This window comes from Ciona robusta, chromosome 8 (genome assembly GCF_009617815.1).
Source record: "Ciona robusta chromosome 8, ASM961781v2".
NCBI classification, from domain to species: Eukaryota; Metazoa; Chordata; class Ascidiacea; order Phlebobranchia; family Cionidae; genus Ciona; species Ciona robusta.
Genome location: NC_143242.1, coordinates 6,901,680 through 6,913,456, shown reverse-complemented (window position 1 = coordinate 6,913,456; position 11,777 = coordinate 6,901,680). Strand labels below are relative to the sequence as shown.

The following is an 11,777-nucleotide window of genomic DNA, read 5'->3' as shown; positions in this document are numbered from 1 at the left end:
TAGATGCTATCTGGCCGACGGACGCCGAAATTTAGACTCTTCGCTCTTCCCACACCCACACTTAATGTTAGCATATATTTTACATATATTAACATTGCTCACAGCCGTCTCGTCAAAACATAAAGTAAAACTTTAACAAAAAGAACCACCCTTGCCCCGTTTTCATAAAGTTTTAGCGGTCTGTGTGTCGAAGAAACTAACGAACCGCCCTAACAAACGAGTTACCGTTACGTCATCACAGATGAATTTGTAGAAACCGACCAATATATCAAACGACATACGAACTGGGGATTTTCAAAAGAACTAACTAAAACGTTAGCAGAGTTTTGCTGCTGTTTCATATTTTAATAATTTGCCCACGAAACTGTTTTAATCAACAGCAATCATTTTTTCAAACTTTATGCGCAAAATCAGTACAATTTAGCCATGCAACAGCATACTATTGCGATGTGAACTTGATAGAAAATACAACAAAAATGCGAAAAAAATCTTTTTCAACCTAAATTACTGGTGTCTGATTCAGCTTGGCCTGGTGAAAAGCTTAATTTAATTGGCCCAACACTAGCAGAGGGAGAGTCTGTATCCATAACTATATCAGTGCTGTCATTTGCTCCCCTTAGTCTGAGGATGTTGCCAGGAGTAGGATGAGCTCGGATCGCCGCATCCGGATCAGAGTCATCCCCTCCACCTCCAATTCCACGAATGTGAGAAATTTGACGAAGAACAGCTTTCCCATCTTCACGGACCTTTATAATAGAAAGTAAAATAAAAAACAATCATTTAAACAAAGATTTGTGAGAAAATAAATACCAAATAACAAGAAAAAAAGTCATTTTCATCAAGGTGAAATAATCATTGTTTAGAAATGATCATCCTAAAATGCTCATCGTAAAATGAAATTTTTATTTTGCCGGAAAAGCTAAAATACGTATCCAAAATGATCATCGTAAAATGAAATTTTTATTTTGTCGGAAAAGCTAAAATACTAGTATAGATAAATATGCTTGGCAATAACATTAAATATTACCTCTGGATATTCACAACACTTATGAGCATAATATGCAGCGGCATCTAAAGCATTGCCTTGTTGTAAATGGTGTCGTGCCAGAAACTGGAATGCCTCTGTATGTGAGCTTGTCCCTTCAACCACTCCTCTCTCTTCTGCTTGTTGAGCAAAACGTTCATAATAATATGCCGCCCATTCAGTGGAGTTCTCGGCCTTATAAAGCCTGCAAACCATCAATTTATCTTATTTTTAGTGGTGTTATTTATAAAGCGGTCCTGTAAATACAACACATTTAATAAACATGGAAAAAAGATAAATAAATATGGAAAATCTCCAAATCTGGGTGAATTTAAGAGATACAATGTTCCTTAGCTTTATATAGCCCGAAAATCATCATTATTGTTATGTATTTCTTCTTGGTGGCGTCAATTATAAACTAGTCTTTTAATACAATATATTTAATGAAACATAAAAAAAGTTTTCTTCAAAACTGGGTTGTATAAAATTGCTATTGAAACCATTTAACAGATGTAACATATCTTTCAACTTACTTTGCAAGTTTAATATTTGCCATTCCTTCAATATCCCCAACAGCCAGTGCTTTTCTATAGCACATCTTTGATTCTTCAATCCTTTTGAGGACTTCATACGTTTCACCAACAGCCATCAACATACGAGAATCAAAAGGCCGCAATCGATGTGCCTAAAAGCAAAGTGGTCATTATTTTGGTGCGCATGTAAAATATTAAACTCAATATTATTCAGTACTGGTTATCATAGGCGTCAAAACCACAAGTGGGCACGAGGTGTATAAAACAGAACACCCGTGTTGTAACTACTGTCGTTTTCCTGCCACAAAACGGTAAATAGGTTGTATTTATTTATTTGTTCATTCATGTTGGAAATATAAAAACATATGCTAATACCCAGTTCTAATTTCAAAATGTTGTTTTGCTGTTGATTTTCTTCTCTTCATTTTTTAAGTAACATGATCTTCGCTATCGGTTTTAAAGAGATGAATAAAAATTATGTTATGTTAATATAAAACCAATTGTTTTACCTGTTTGTAGTAATAAAGTGAGTAATAATACATCTTGAGAAGTTCATATGTTTGCCCAAGACCATACCAAGCCCTGTAGTCTCTTCTATTCAAATCTACAGCATTTCTGCAACCAGAACAAAATACTGGTTAAATAAAAGTGAAAATTTAATCAGAATAAATTATGCAAATCTGTCTCTGATCTGGTGCTTATAAAGTTGGTTGATTCTTGTGTAAAAAAATACAGTAAGGATCTGATGTAACGAAAACGTAACAGTCAAAAATCAAGTCAAACCAATTGACAAATAAAAGAATTGTATCGTCAGTCTCTTATTCAAATAAAATCCGAATTTTTGTCTGTTTTGTTTCGTGGCAGGTAAGGGTCAGATTTACGAAAATTTCAACGGTTAACATTTTTTTTTTTTATTTATGGGTAAGGTCTTGGTCAAGGACCTGGGATTCAGGCCCCTTTAAAACAGTTAATATTTTTATTATTATTTATGGGTGAGGCCTTTGTCAAGGACCTGGGATTCAGGCCACATTAAAATCAGTTAACATTACCGGAGTTCAAGTATTTACCTATACGCCTGAATGGCTGCAGAAGTATTTTTAACCTCAGTAAACTCATGCCCCATCAAGGTCCATGCACTCAGGTAGTTTGGGTTAAGTTTCAAAGCTCGCTGGAAGTAAATAACCGCCTTCTCATGATCAGTTCGGATGCTGTAATAATTACCTGGGAAGAAATAAATTGATTTGTTTTTAAACAAATAAATATAAATGACAAAATAAAGAAAAAGGGAATTAAAAATATACAGACCAGCTTTTAAAAACCTGCAGAAAGAAGACATCTATTTTAGAAACATTTGATTTAAACCCATTCTATTTGATTTAAACTCATTCTATCCTATTTTATTTTGGCGAGATCCTTTAGGACCTAATATTTAGTGCAAAAAAATAATGATTCAAGCAGCTAAACCACAGAGAGCCACAGCACGGGATATTTAAAACTAGGAAAAAAAATGTAAATTTAAGAAAAATTAAAACTTCTCACCAACAATGCAACATGTTTCGACCCGATATCTGTCCACTTGAGTGCAGTGGTGAGCAAGATGGGCAAGATCAGCCCTTCTACCCTTAACATAATACATATTGGATAAGATATCCATGTCGTCAAGTCTGTACGGGTCTTTTGCTCGAACTTCTTCAAGTAAAGTGATGGCTTCGTCGAAAACTGGATGAAAAAGATAAAACAGGATGTTTTAAATAGCTTTAAAACATTTTTGGGCCAATGAATGAATATAACTCGCTCTATCCTTGCATGGCGGAAAAACTACAGTCGTTATAACATGAATATTATGATGTGCTTCATACGACATCACCAATATAAAACAAAATAATTCGAATTTTAAAAAAATAACAAACTATTGTCAGCAGTTACTAAAAAATAATATCAGAAATAGAATAATGGTTTTAAACAAAGTTGTAAATCTACTTCTTCTGTTGTGTTGAGATATAGCCTCTTGTGTCTTGATGTGACAACTCTCTTGAAACCCAGCTTTTTTTAAAAGTTCGTAAAGATTAAGTGCTTCGTCAGCGTTTATAAGATCTCCATGTGTTTGTGCAAGAAAGAAATCTTTCATCCAGTGGGCGGGAAGTTCAAGGGAAGAAAGCTGGAATAAAAGAAAGCTTAAAATATATAAACTGGTTAAATAATATGGTCAATTAAGCTGACTTTCCAGTGATATTTTTAAATAAAAAAAATATTTTGTGGACTGGATTATGAATAAAATCAATAAATTCTTATTTGTGTAGTTTGTGCAGGTTGTGTTTAGTAATGCAAAAAATACACTGTTTATTTAACAATAAACTAAAAACTGAGCTATTTGCATATATTTAACTTTAAAGTAAAGGAATGTACCATCTGTTGATCGGGAATTAAAGAAGACAACTCGTGCCAAGCAGCCCAGTTCATTGGGAACATTTTCACCGATTTACATAACACAGTTATCACTTCGTTTCTTTGAAGTGCCGTCGACATTTCCGATGTTTTCTTGAGCAAGATACCATAGAGGTAAAGCAAGTAAGCATCGAGTTCATCAGATTTATATTTTCGCGCTAAATCGCTTCTCAAAGTTCGTAAAACCTCATTTTTTCCGAGTGCTCTCTCTGATGTACCTGGATTGAAAAACAAAAAAAATTAAAAAAAACAGTTATAAGTGTCTTATCATTCTTATGTAAATGAATCAATGTAACTTATTTATCCATGTGGGAGGGCAACAATCGTAAATATATGGCGAAGATTTTGGAAAACACTTGGTTGGTGAAATTGCGGTTAAGTATTTTTTCAAAGAAGACATATGCTCACAATAGTAACAGAATAGAATCTGTAAACTCTAGGCTAGAGATGGCTGTTAAGCCTGTTATAATTGTTTTTTTGAGTAAATTCAGTGCTGGGGTCTACGAAAAATCTTAATGCTTTGCACTTTAGAAACACTGCTCCAACAATTAAAAGTATTAAAAGTTAGCAAAACACCGTACTATGATTGTATAGATGTTGAAGCTGTTGTTTTCTCAGTGCAGACAAGTATCTTGAATAGACATGAAGAAAATGCGATGACCCTTCTTTAGAACTTAATAATGTATGGGCGGCTCTGTCATATTCTGTTATATCAAAGTAAGACTTGGCAAGTTCATAAATATCATCGTCTTTGCTGTGTGGGGTGCTGTAAATGAAAAATACAACTATATTGACTTTTTATAGACTTTTTCCGAAACCAAACCTTTTTAGTCAGGACAGGAACAAATTACAATTGCATGTGAGTTGAACAGAGCTGATCAGTTAGTTATTTATTTTTCTAAATGGTTTGTGCTAGCAAGTTCATATTTATAATTAACATAACGTAATTTTTATTTTTATTTTTAAAAGATACCAAAGATCATGTTATTTAAAAACGAAGACAAGGAAATTAACAGCAAAACAATAGTTGTTAAAACACGCTATGGATAAATTGTGTGGGAAAGAATGTCAGTTAAAAAGCAGAGCCGTTTTTAAAACTAGTGAAGCAATTTTATACCTTGGTTCTTCAAAGTAGTTAGAACTCCCATAAAACTTCTCTGTGTAATCTTGGCTTGGTTTGACCGGGGTACAATCCAATGCTAAAGATAGCTCAGCCAACCTGAGATGCAAAGTGGTCAATGTAACACTAGTAATAACACAGGAGATGTAACGATGAATGTAACTTACTTATCTTCACAGGGCTAGAAAATGACAGTCATTATAATTTTAAACCAAGGGTGTTTTGTTTTACACACATCGTGCCAGCTTTACCAAGTAAGTAACTTTGTGGGTGTGTTGTTTCTGTATGGCTGACAATTTACAACCTATTAGTGACCACTGAGTTGGAGTAATTTAATGAACCAGAATATCCTTGTTATTAACAAGTCTAGTTGCACCGCCATACGAGGATAAAAGTTATATTTGTTTATTTAAATACTACGATGTCTACAAACACACTAACCATTTCGTTGTTTCTTTGAGTCCACGCTTTTTGCACTGCTTTATTGCTGACAGAATTTCAAACTTGATCACTTTCTTGTCACAGCTTTCCGATATTACACGAGTCATATTGACGCGTGGACTCACACCGTGGCTTTACTTACACGTAAAACTCAAGGTTTCAAAATAAATCGAATTCGCGGCTATCGATACGCTGAGTCACAAATTCCGAAACGTAAAATGAGTCAGCGTTAATTTGGCGCGAGAAAAGGCCCGACATTTAACACGCCGCTAAAATCTACGAGTATCTTTTGTCGCGAGGGTGCTGTCTCAAACATGGAAGTAGAATCCCCTAACATAAACCCAAAGGTGCAAGATGAAAACGAAGATGAAAACAACTTACCGAAGCAGGTGATTTCGACCAAGGACGAAAATACTGCAGTAAACGAAACAGGACCAGCGCAAAAGACGAAACGCGGTAAAGGGAAAAGCAAAATTTCGAAGAAGCTACCTGCCAAAGGATTGTTTAAATGCACTAACTCGCTAAAGGTGCGTTCCATATATATATATATATATATATATATATATATATATATATATCTGTATAGCGTTTTATATTCGTAATGTTTACAACGTTTTTAGGTTATTTATAACGATTTCCGTCATTGTCTCATCGGCACGCGTAAAAACAACTTTGTTCGTCGCGCAATACTCGTTACTAAAGCCAATTGTATTTTTAATTACATTACATTCGTAATTTAAACTGTTATTTTTAGCTAAGTGTCTGTATAAACTAGTTTAAACTAGTTTTAATAGTGTAATAACTATATGTCAAATTTACCATAGATGTCATGGGAAACCCTTTGAAAAAAACCTTCATTCTCGAGTTATTATTCAGAAAAAATGATGCCTTTTTAAATCTTAAACAACTGTTAATGTCCAACTCACAGGAAGACCATAGGCCACGGCCATCGTTTTCGAAGAGATATATAAAACATGTTATATTAAATAAATAACCAACTATTACAGGAAGACCATGGCCAACCATTGTTTGGTGTTTCATTTTGCCACCAGACGTCCAAGGACGAATACCCAATGTTTGCATCTGTGGGAAGCAATAGAATCGCTGTTTATGAATGCAGAGATGATGGTTATATCAAACTTCTGCAAGCATATTCTGATCCTGAGGTGTTTAGTTTTAAACATTTTTTTTGTGTTCTGAGCATTTTAAAAATTTATCAAACTAGTGGGTTATACCAATTGAGTTTTCTAGTGTCAGTAATTATATGCTTTGTATAATACTGCTTTGCCCAATAACCCAAATATTCAGTTAGGTCTTTAGCTTACTTTCTTAAATTTTGATTTTTTCTTCCAATTTTCCCTTTTTTTTTTAATTTTATTTAACTAAAAAAAATTTTTTAGACGTTTTTTTAATACCAAAGTGGGGAAAAATATTTGTGACAAAAATTTCATTTTAGAGTGAAGAAAACTTTTACTCGTGCACGTGGACTGTTGATTCTACCAGTGGTCATCCCCTGCTTGCTGTAGCGGGGTCACGAGGAATTATCCGTGTTTTAAACGTTTCAACAAAACAGTGTATTAAAGTAAGTGAAGTTTTGCAATTATAAAAAAGTTTATTACTTTTTATTATTGTTTCGTATTATGTTGTTGTTTCACAAATATAAAATATTATTGTTTATTACTTTATATTATTGTTTTCCAATTATTAAAAAGTTTATACCTTTATATTATTGTTAAGTGCTTATTTGCGTTTTGTATTTATTTAAAGTTAGCACATTTTAAAATTTTCTGATTCAAACAGCTAAAATCTTACAATGGTGACTAAACAGCACCTGTTAAACTAAAAACACACAAATTGTACTAATAAATTTCAAGTGTGTTTTTTTTTAATGTTAAAAAATTGTACAATCTATTTCTGGTTTTGTAAAATTACTTATTATTTTGGCAAGGTCTTAAAACTGTGTAATGTTTAATTAAATTTCTTTAAACTACCCTGGTTTTCAGCATTATATCGGGCACGGAAATGCAGTAAATGAGTTGAAATTCCATCCACAAATGCCTCAAATTCTCCTCAGTGCATCTAAGGATCATTCCCTGAGGGTTTGGAATATTAAAACTGATGTTCTTGTTTGTATGTTTAGTGGAGTGGAGGGTCACAGAGACGAAGTGTTAAGTTGTGTGAGTATTTACTATTTATGCAGTGAATAAAATTTAAAGTACTTTTTACATCGGTAGAAAGTTTTCAAGTAGACCTTCAGATCTATATTTTCCACCATTTGGCATATAACCTAAACAAATAACCAGGGAACCAAGAATTTGGGCTATTCTATATTTTAGTCACATTTTTTTACATTTTAAAGTTTAAAAACATCAAAACAAATAAAACAATTATCAGAAACTTATTGTTATATCATGTGTATAGAGTTGTTCTATATGGGTAAGATTCTTGGAAGGATTTTAATAAAACCCAGGATTTTTTTAACCCATCACTCCAATATATATAATAGAGTGTCCCTTATTTTCAGGATTTTAACATTTTTGGGACCAAAATAATATCTTGTGGGATGGACCATTCATTAAAGATATGGGATTTTGATGGTGAAGATTTAAAGTCGGCACTTAAAGCATCAGAAGTCTACAAACCAAACACTAATGACAAGTAAACATTAAAATAAGTTGTTTACTAATAATCTGGTGCTGCGAAAATATAACAGACAAAAATCAAGTCCAACTAATTGTATAATAAAGGATATATATTTCGCCTAAATGGCATTGCCAGGTCTTATTCATAAAGAATCAATGAGCACCAGATCAGGGTCAGAGTCCCAGAATTTGTTACAGTAATTTGCTTTTTTTACCCTGTATACTTAGTAATTTATTAATTACACTGTGCCTATGCAATTGGCATATATGCATAATATTGAGTATTCAAAAGCAGGAACTTTTATTTTTATTTATATAAGTCTCATGTGGTTCATTTTATGCGATAAAATGAATTTAGAAATATCAGCTATTTTTAATGTAATTTATTCACCAGGCCTTTCCCCACCCTTCACTTCCATAATCCATATTTCTCTACAAGAGACATCCACAAAAACTATGTAGATTGTGCAAGGTGGTTTGGGGACTTTATTCTATCCAAGGTATTTTTTATAAACCATACATTTTGTTGCAAATTCAAAAAAATATTGTTTAGAAAAGATTGTGTCTAAAAAAAAGATTAAAAAACGTGTTTTTTACATTTTACTATCAGAGTTTAGTAAAACCATACATTTTGTTGCCAAATCTAAAAAATTAAGCCACAATCTTTATAAAACGGATGTTTTGTTTCATACACCTCGTGCCAGCATATCAATTTTATTTTACATTTCTCCTAAAAAATATATCTTTTCAGTCGTGTGAAAACTGTATAGTATGTTGGAAACCGGGTTCAATAAACTGCAGTCTTAACCAGCTGAAACCTAAAGAATCAAATGTGACAGTTCTAAGCAGACTGGAGTTCCAACATTGTGATATTTGGTACATGAGGTTTGCCATTGATTACTGGCACAAGGTACATGTAAAATATTTGAAATTATTTATAAAATAAGTTTTAGTGGTAAATAATAAATGTATGTGAAACTGTTAAAATCTTTTTTAGATAATTGAATATTAAAAAAAATTATTAAAACTTTTTTAAAATGAGTTTTAGTTATAAAACACTACACAATTATATATAGATTTTTATGGTACCTGGTAAGTTCTTTTTTAGGTGCAGAAATACTGTTTTTATATTTTGAAATGTGTTAAATTAATTTTATACCATGTCGACTTAATCATGCCCTACTTTGGCAAGGAATATTAATAAATTCCTTTTTTCTTTCACATCCAGTACCTTGCTGTTGGGAACCAGTATGGAAAAACTTTTATCTGGGAGCTTGACCATTTAGACCCCGCTAAGTCAAAGTAAGTTTTCGATGTCTTGCTACATTGTATTTTGTTGTTGCATTACTTTTTTGCCTTTTTAAGAGTAAGTATTTTTGTTTTTTCAAAGTATTTTCTGTGTCAAAACTATTTTTAAACTTCTTTTTTTTTTTTTTTAATTTGTTTTGAGTTTTTATAATTTTTTTTGAGTTTTTAAAAATAAATGTCTATATAGCATAAAAGTAACCAGTTGAGCTATTGCAGCGAATTAAAAATATATTAATAACGATATTGAAGGTTCTTTATATTCACCGAAAGCAAACTTTGGAAAAACGAAATTGAACTATTTAACCAAAAGTATAGAAAATGAAATAAATAAAGCAACTGATTTTAAAAATGTATTAATGGTCGCCAAACGTAAACTTAGTGTAACATCTGTACGATGCGACACGGTATCTGTAACTAACATCGTAGTGTCGTCATTACCGTTGTAAAATCGGGAATAAAATGCGTGGGAGTAAATAGCGAAGGATGTGACTATTTTAATGGGAAATTTTGTTTCTTTTTATACGTTTACCAGAACACAGAATTGTATATAAGCAGTTCTTATACAATCGGCAAGCAGTTACGATTTGTACAAAGCTGTATAATTTTTTTTAACAAGTATTTGTCCTTTTTACTCGTATGCCACAAATATCAAATTCTGTCACATTTCGAACCTTAAAACTTCGTTAATCCTTTATGACGTATATAGGAGAAACGCTAGTTTTAATGGCTGTTTTTTAACTCAAATGATTATCCGTTCGTGGTCTCAAAGCCTAAGTGCGTGTAATTGTTTTTTCTTAGAATCCCGGACTTATCCGCGCACGTGTCTGCTCTGTTTATTCTTTCCAATCTTTAGAGACATAAATAAGTATTTGGCTGAAAAACAGCACCGTAATGCTTTTTTATATTCAAATTCAGCATATTACTATGCCGCTTATCGTATAAGCAAATTGGAATAAAAAATCGCTGAGAAAATAGGATTTAAATCTTTTTTTTTTAATTCCTTTTCTAACTAAATCAAAATGTTTCTTCACACGCTTGAGAGTTTTTTTTTTTTGTTTTGAGATGCGTTTATTTGCGTGCTAAAAAATACTGCGCTGCAGGGTGTAAGATTTTGCATATGCGTGCTAAAAATACTGCGCTGCAGGGTGTAAGATTTTGAATGTACGGGATTTTTTAAACTGAGTAGTTGTGAAAATTTTGTATTATTTCCGTGGTTTGTGTAGGCGAGCAACAAGTTTCAGGCGTCTCCTAATTGGGTCGCCATTTTTCACATTTGGTAAAAACGTTAAACGTTTTAAGCCAAGCCAGAGTACAATTTGCCGACCACAACAAGGTCGAAAAGTAAACACAATAAAACAAGGCAATTATTTTATAAATTTTGTTTCAATAAAGTTTTTGTCTCCTATGTTACGGTAACGAAAAAGATCGGAAAACTTTACAAAGTCGCAAAAAAACGTCAACAGTAAAACGGCAGTCGTTAAAACACGCTTATAAATAAAAGAGAAGTACAAAATTTATTCGACAAAACGCGTTACCGTTACAGCCTGCAAACAATATATTGTAAGAAACTAATTAATTAAACAACATTAAATCTAGCCAAGTATCTCATTGTTTTCAATTCCTTTATTATATCTTAACGCGCAGTTTCGTGTTAAGAAACTTAAATCTAATATTCGTTCACAGGTGTTTCACACTTAGTAATATCCGATGTACAACAACGATCAGACAAACCGCTTTCTCAAAAGATGGGAGCATCCTTATTTGCGTGTGCGATGATTCGACGATTTGGCGATGGGACCTGCAAGGCAAATAACGAGAACCCAGGTCGCTGCCTTTCTTTTCTATTATACAACAACAACAACAACGGCCCGCAACCGCTAAAACGCTGAGAAATCGTAAAAGTGATTTTACCTCTCACAAAAAAATCACGGCGAATGCATTAGTTGGTGTACGGTATGCATTATCTGCCGAGTGCTATACGAGATAAGACATTTTTGATAAAACTTTTACGTAGAAAGCGCGCGGTCCGTGGTTCTTCATCTTTTTGCCAAAGTTCTAAGACTTCCCAAACTAAAAGATCTAACTCTATCTTCACATCTCTCGCTCATAGCATGCACCGGAACCTTTTTTTCTACTTTAGATCTGCACTTTTATCTGCGGAACCTTTTTTCCGCGGTGCAAATAGCGTTCTTTTTCTGTGACGTCATGAACACGTCACATTTCATGCCTTCGAAAAATAAATCAGGTTTTCGCGTGACGATCTT

At 33.0% G+C, this 11,777-nt stretch overlaps 2 protein-coding genes across 2 annotated transcripts; one reads left to right on the top strand and one right to left on the bottom strand.

Annotated features, from left to right (window-relative positions):
• Nucleotides 1-324: 324 nt before the first annotated feature.
• Nucleotides 325-5,823, bottom strand: LOC149732905 (cell division cycle protein 23 homolog). Its single transcript, XM_089882313.1, has 11 exons — nucleotides 5,564-5,823; nucleotides 5,120-5,221; nucleotides 4,584-4,768; nucleotides 3,964-4,220; nucleotides 3,538-3,715; nucleotides 3,097-3,276; nucleotides 2,625-2,778; nucleotides 2,067-2,172; nucleotides 1,558-1,709; nucleotides 1,028-1,229; nucleotides 325-746 (listed from the first exon to the last, which is right to left on the bottom strand). The coding sequence occupies exons 1-11, from the start codon at nucleotides 5,668-5,670 to the stop codon at nucleotides 495-497; spliced, it is 1,875 nt and encodes a 624-aa protein (XP_089738439.1). The 5' UTR covers nucleotides 5,671-5,823; the 3' UTR covers nucleotides 325-494.
• LOC149732904 (polycomb protein eed-A-like) lies at nucleotides 5,793-11,770 on the top strand. Its single transcript, XM_089882319.1, has 9 exons — nucleotides 5,793-6,090; nucleotides 6,571-6,729; nucleotides 7,020-7,145; nucleotides 7,567-7,740; nucleotides 8,088-8,221; nucleotides 8,600-8,705; nucleotides 8,957-9,115; nucleotides 9,434-9,507; nucleotides 11,197-11,770. The coding sequence occupies exons 1-9, from the start codon at nucleotides 5,878-5,880 to the stop codon at nucleotides 11,324-11,326; spliced, it is 1,275 nt and encodes a 424-aa protein (XP_089738445.1). The 5' UTR covers nucleotides 5,793-5,877; the 3' UTR covers nucleotides 11,327-11,770.
• Nucleotides 11,771-11,777: the final 7 nt, after the last annotated feature.

Excerpts from the sequence above, each read along its gene's own strand:
- LOC149732904 (XM_089882319.1), top strand. The coding sequence starts at position 5,878 with ATGGAAGTAGAATCCCCTAACATAAACCCAAAGGTGCAAGATGAAAAC. Across the intron at positions 7,741-8,087 it reads GAGACGAAGTGTTAAGTTGT|GATTTTAACATTTTTGGGAC; the intron begins GTGAGTATTTAC and ends CCTTATTTTCAG. Across the intron at positions 9,508-11,196 it reads TTAGACCCCGCTAAGTCAAA|GTGTTTCACACTTAGTAATA; the intron begins GTAAGTTTTCGA and ends ATTCGTTCACAG.
- LOC149732905 (XM_089882313.1), bottom strand. The coding sequence starts at position 5,670 with ATGACTCGTGTAATATCGGAAAGCTGTGACAAGAAAGTGATCAAGTTT. Across the intron at positions 3,716-3,963 it reads TAATTCCCGATCAACAGATG|CTTTCTTCCCTTGAACTTCC; the intron begins GTACATTCCTTT and ends CTTTTATTCCAG. Across the intron at positions 747-1,027 it reads AGTGTTGTGAATATCCAGAG|GTCCGTGAAGATGGGAAAGC; the intron begins GTAATATTTAAT and ends TCTATTATAAAG.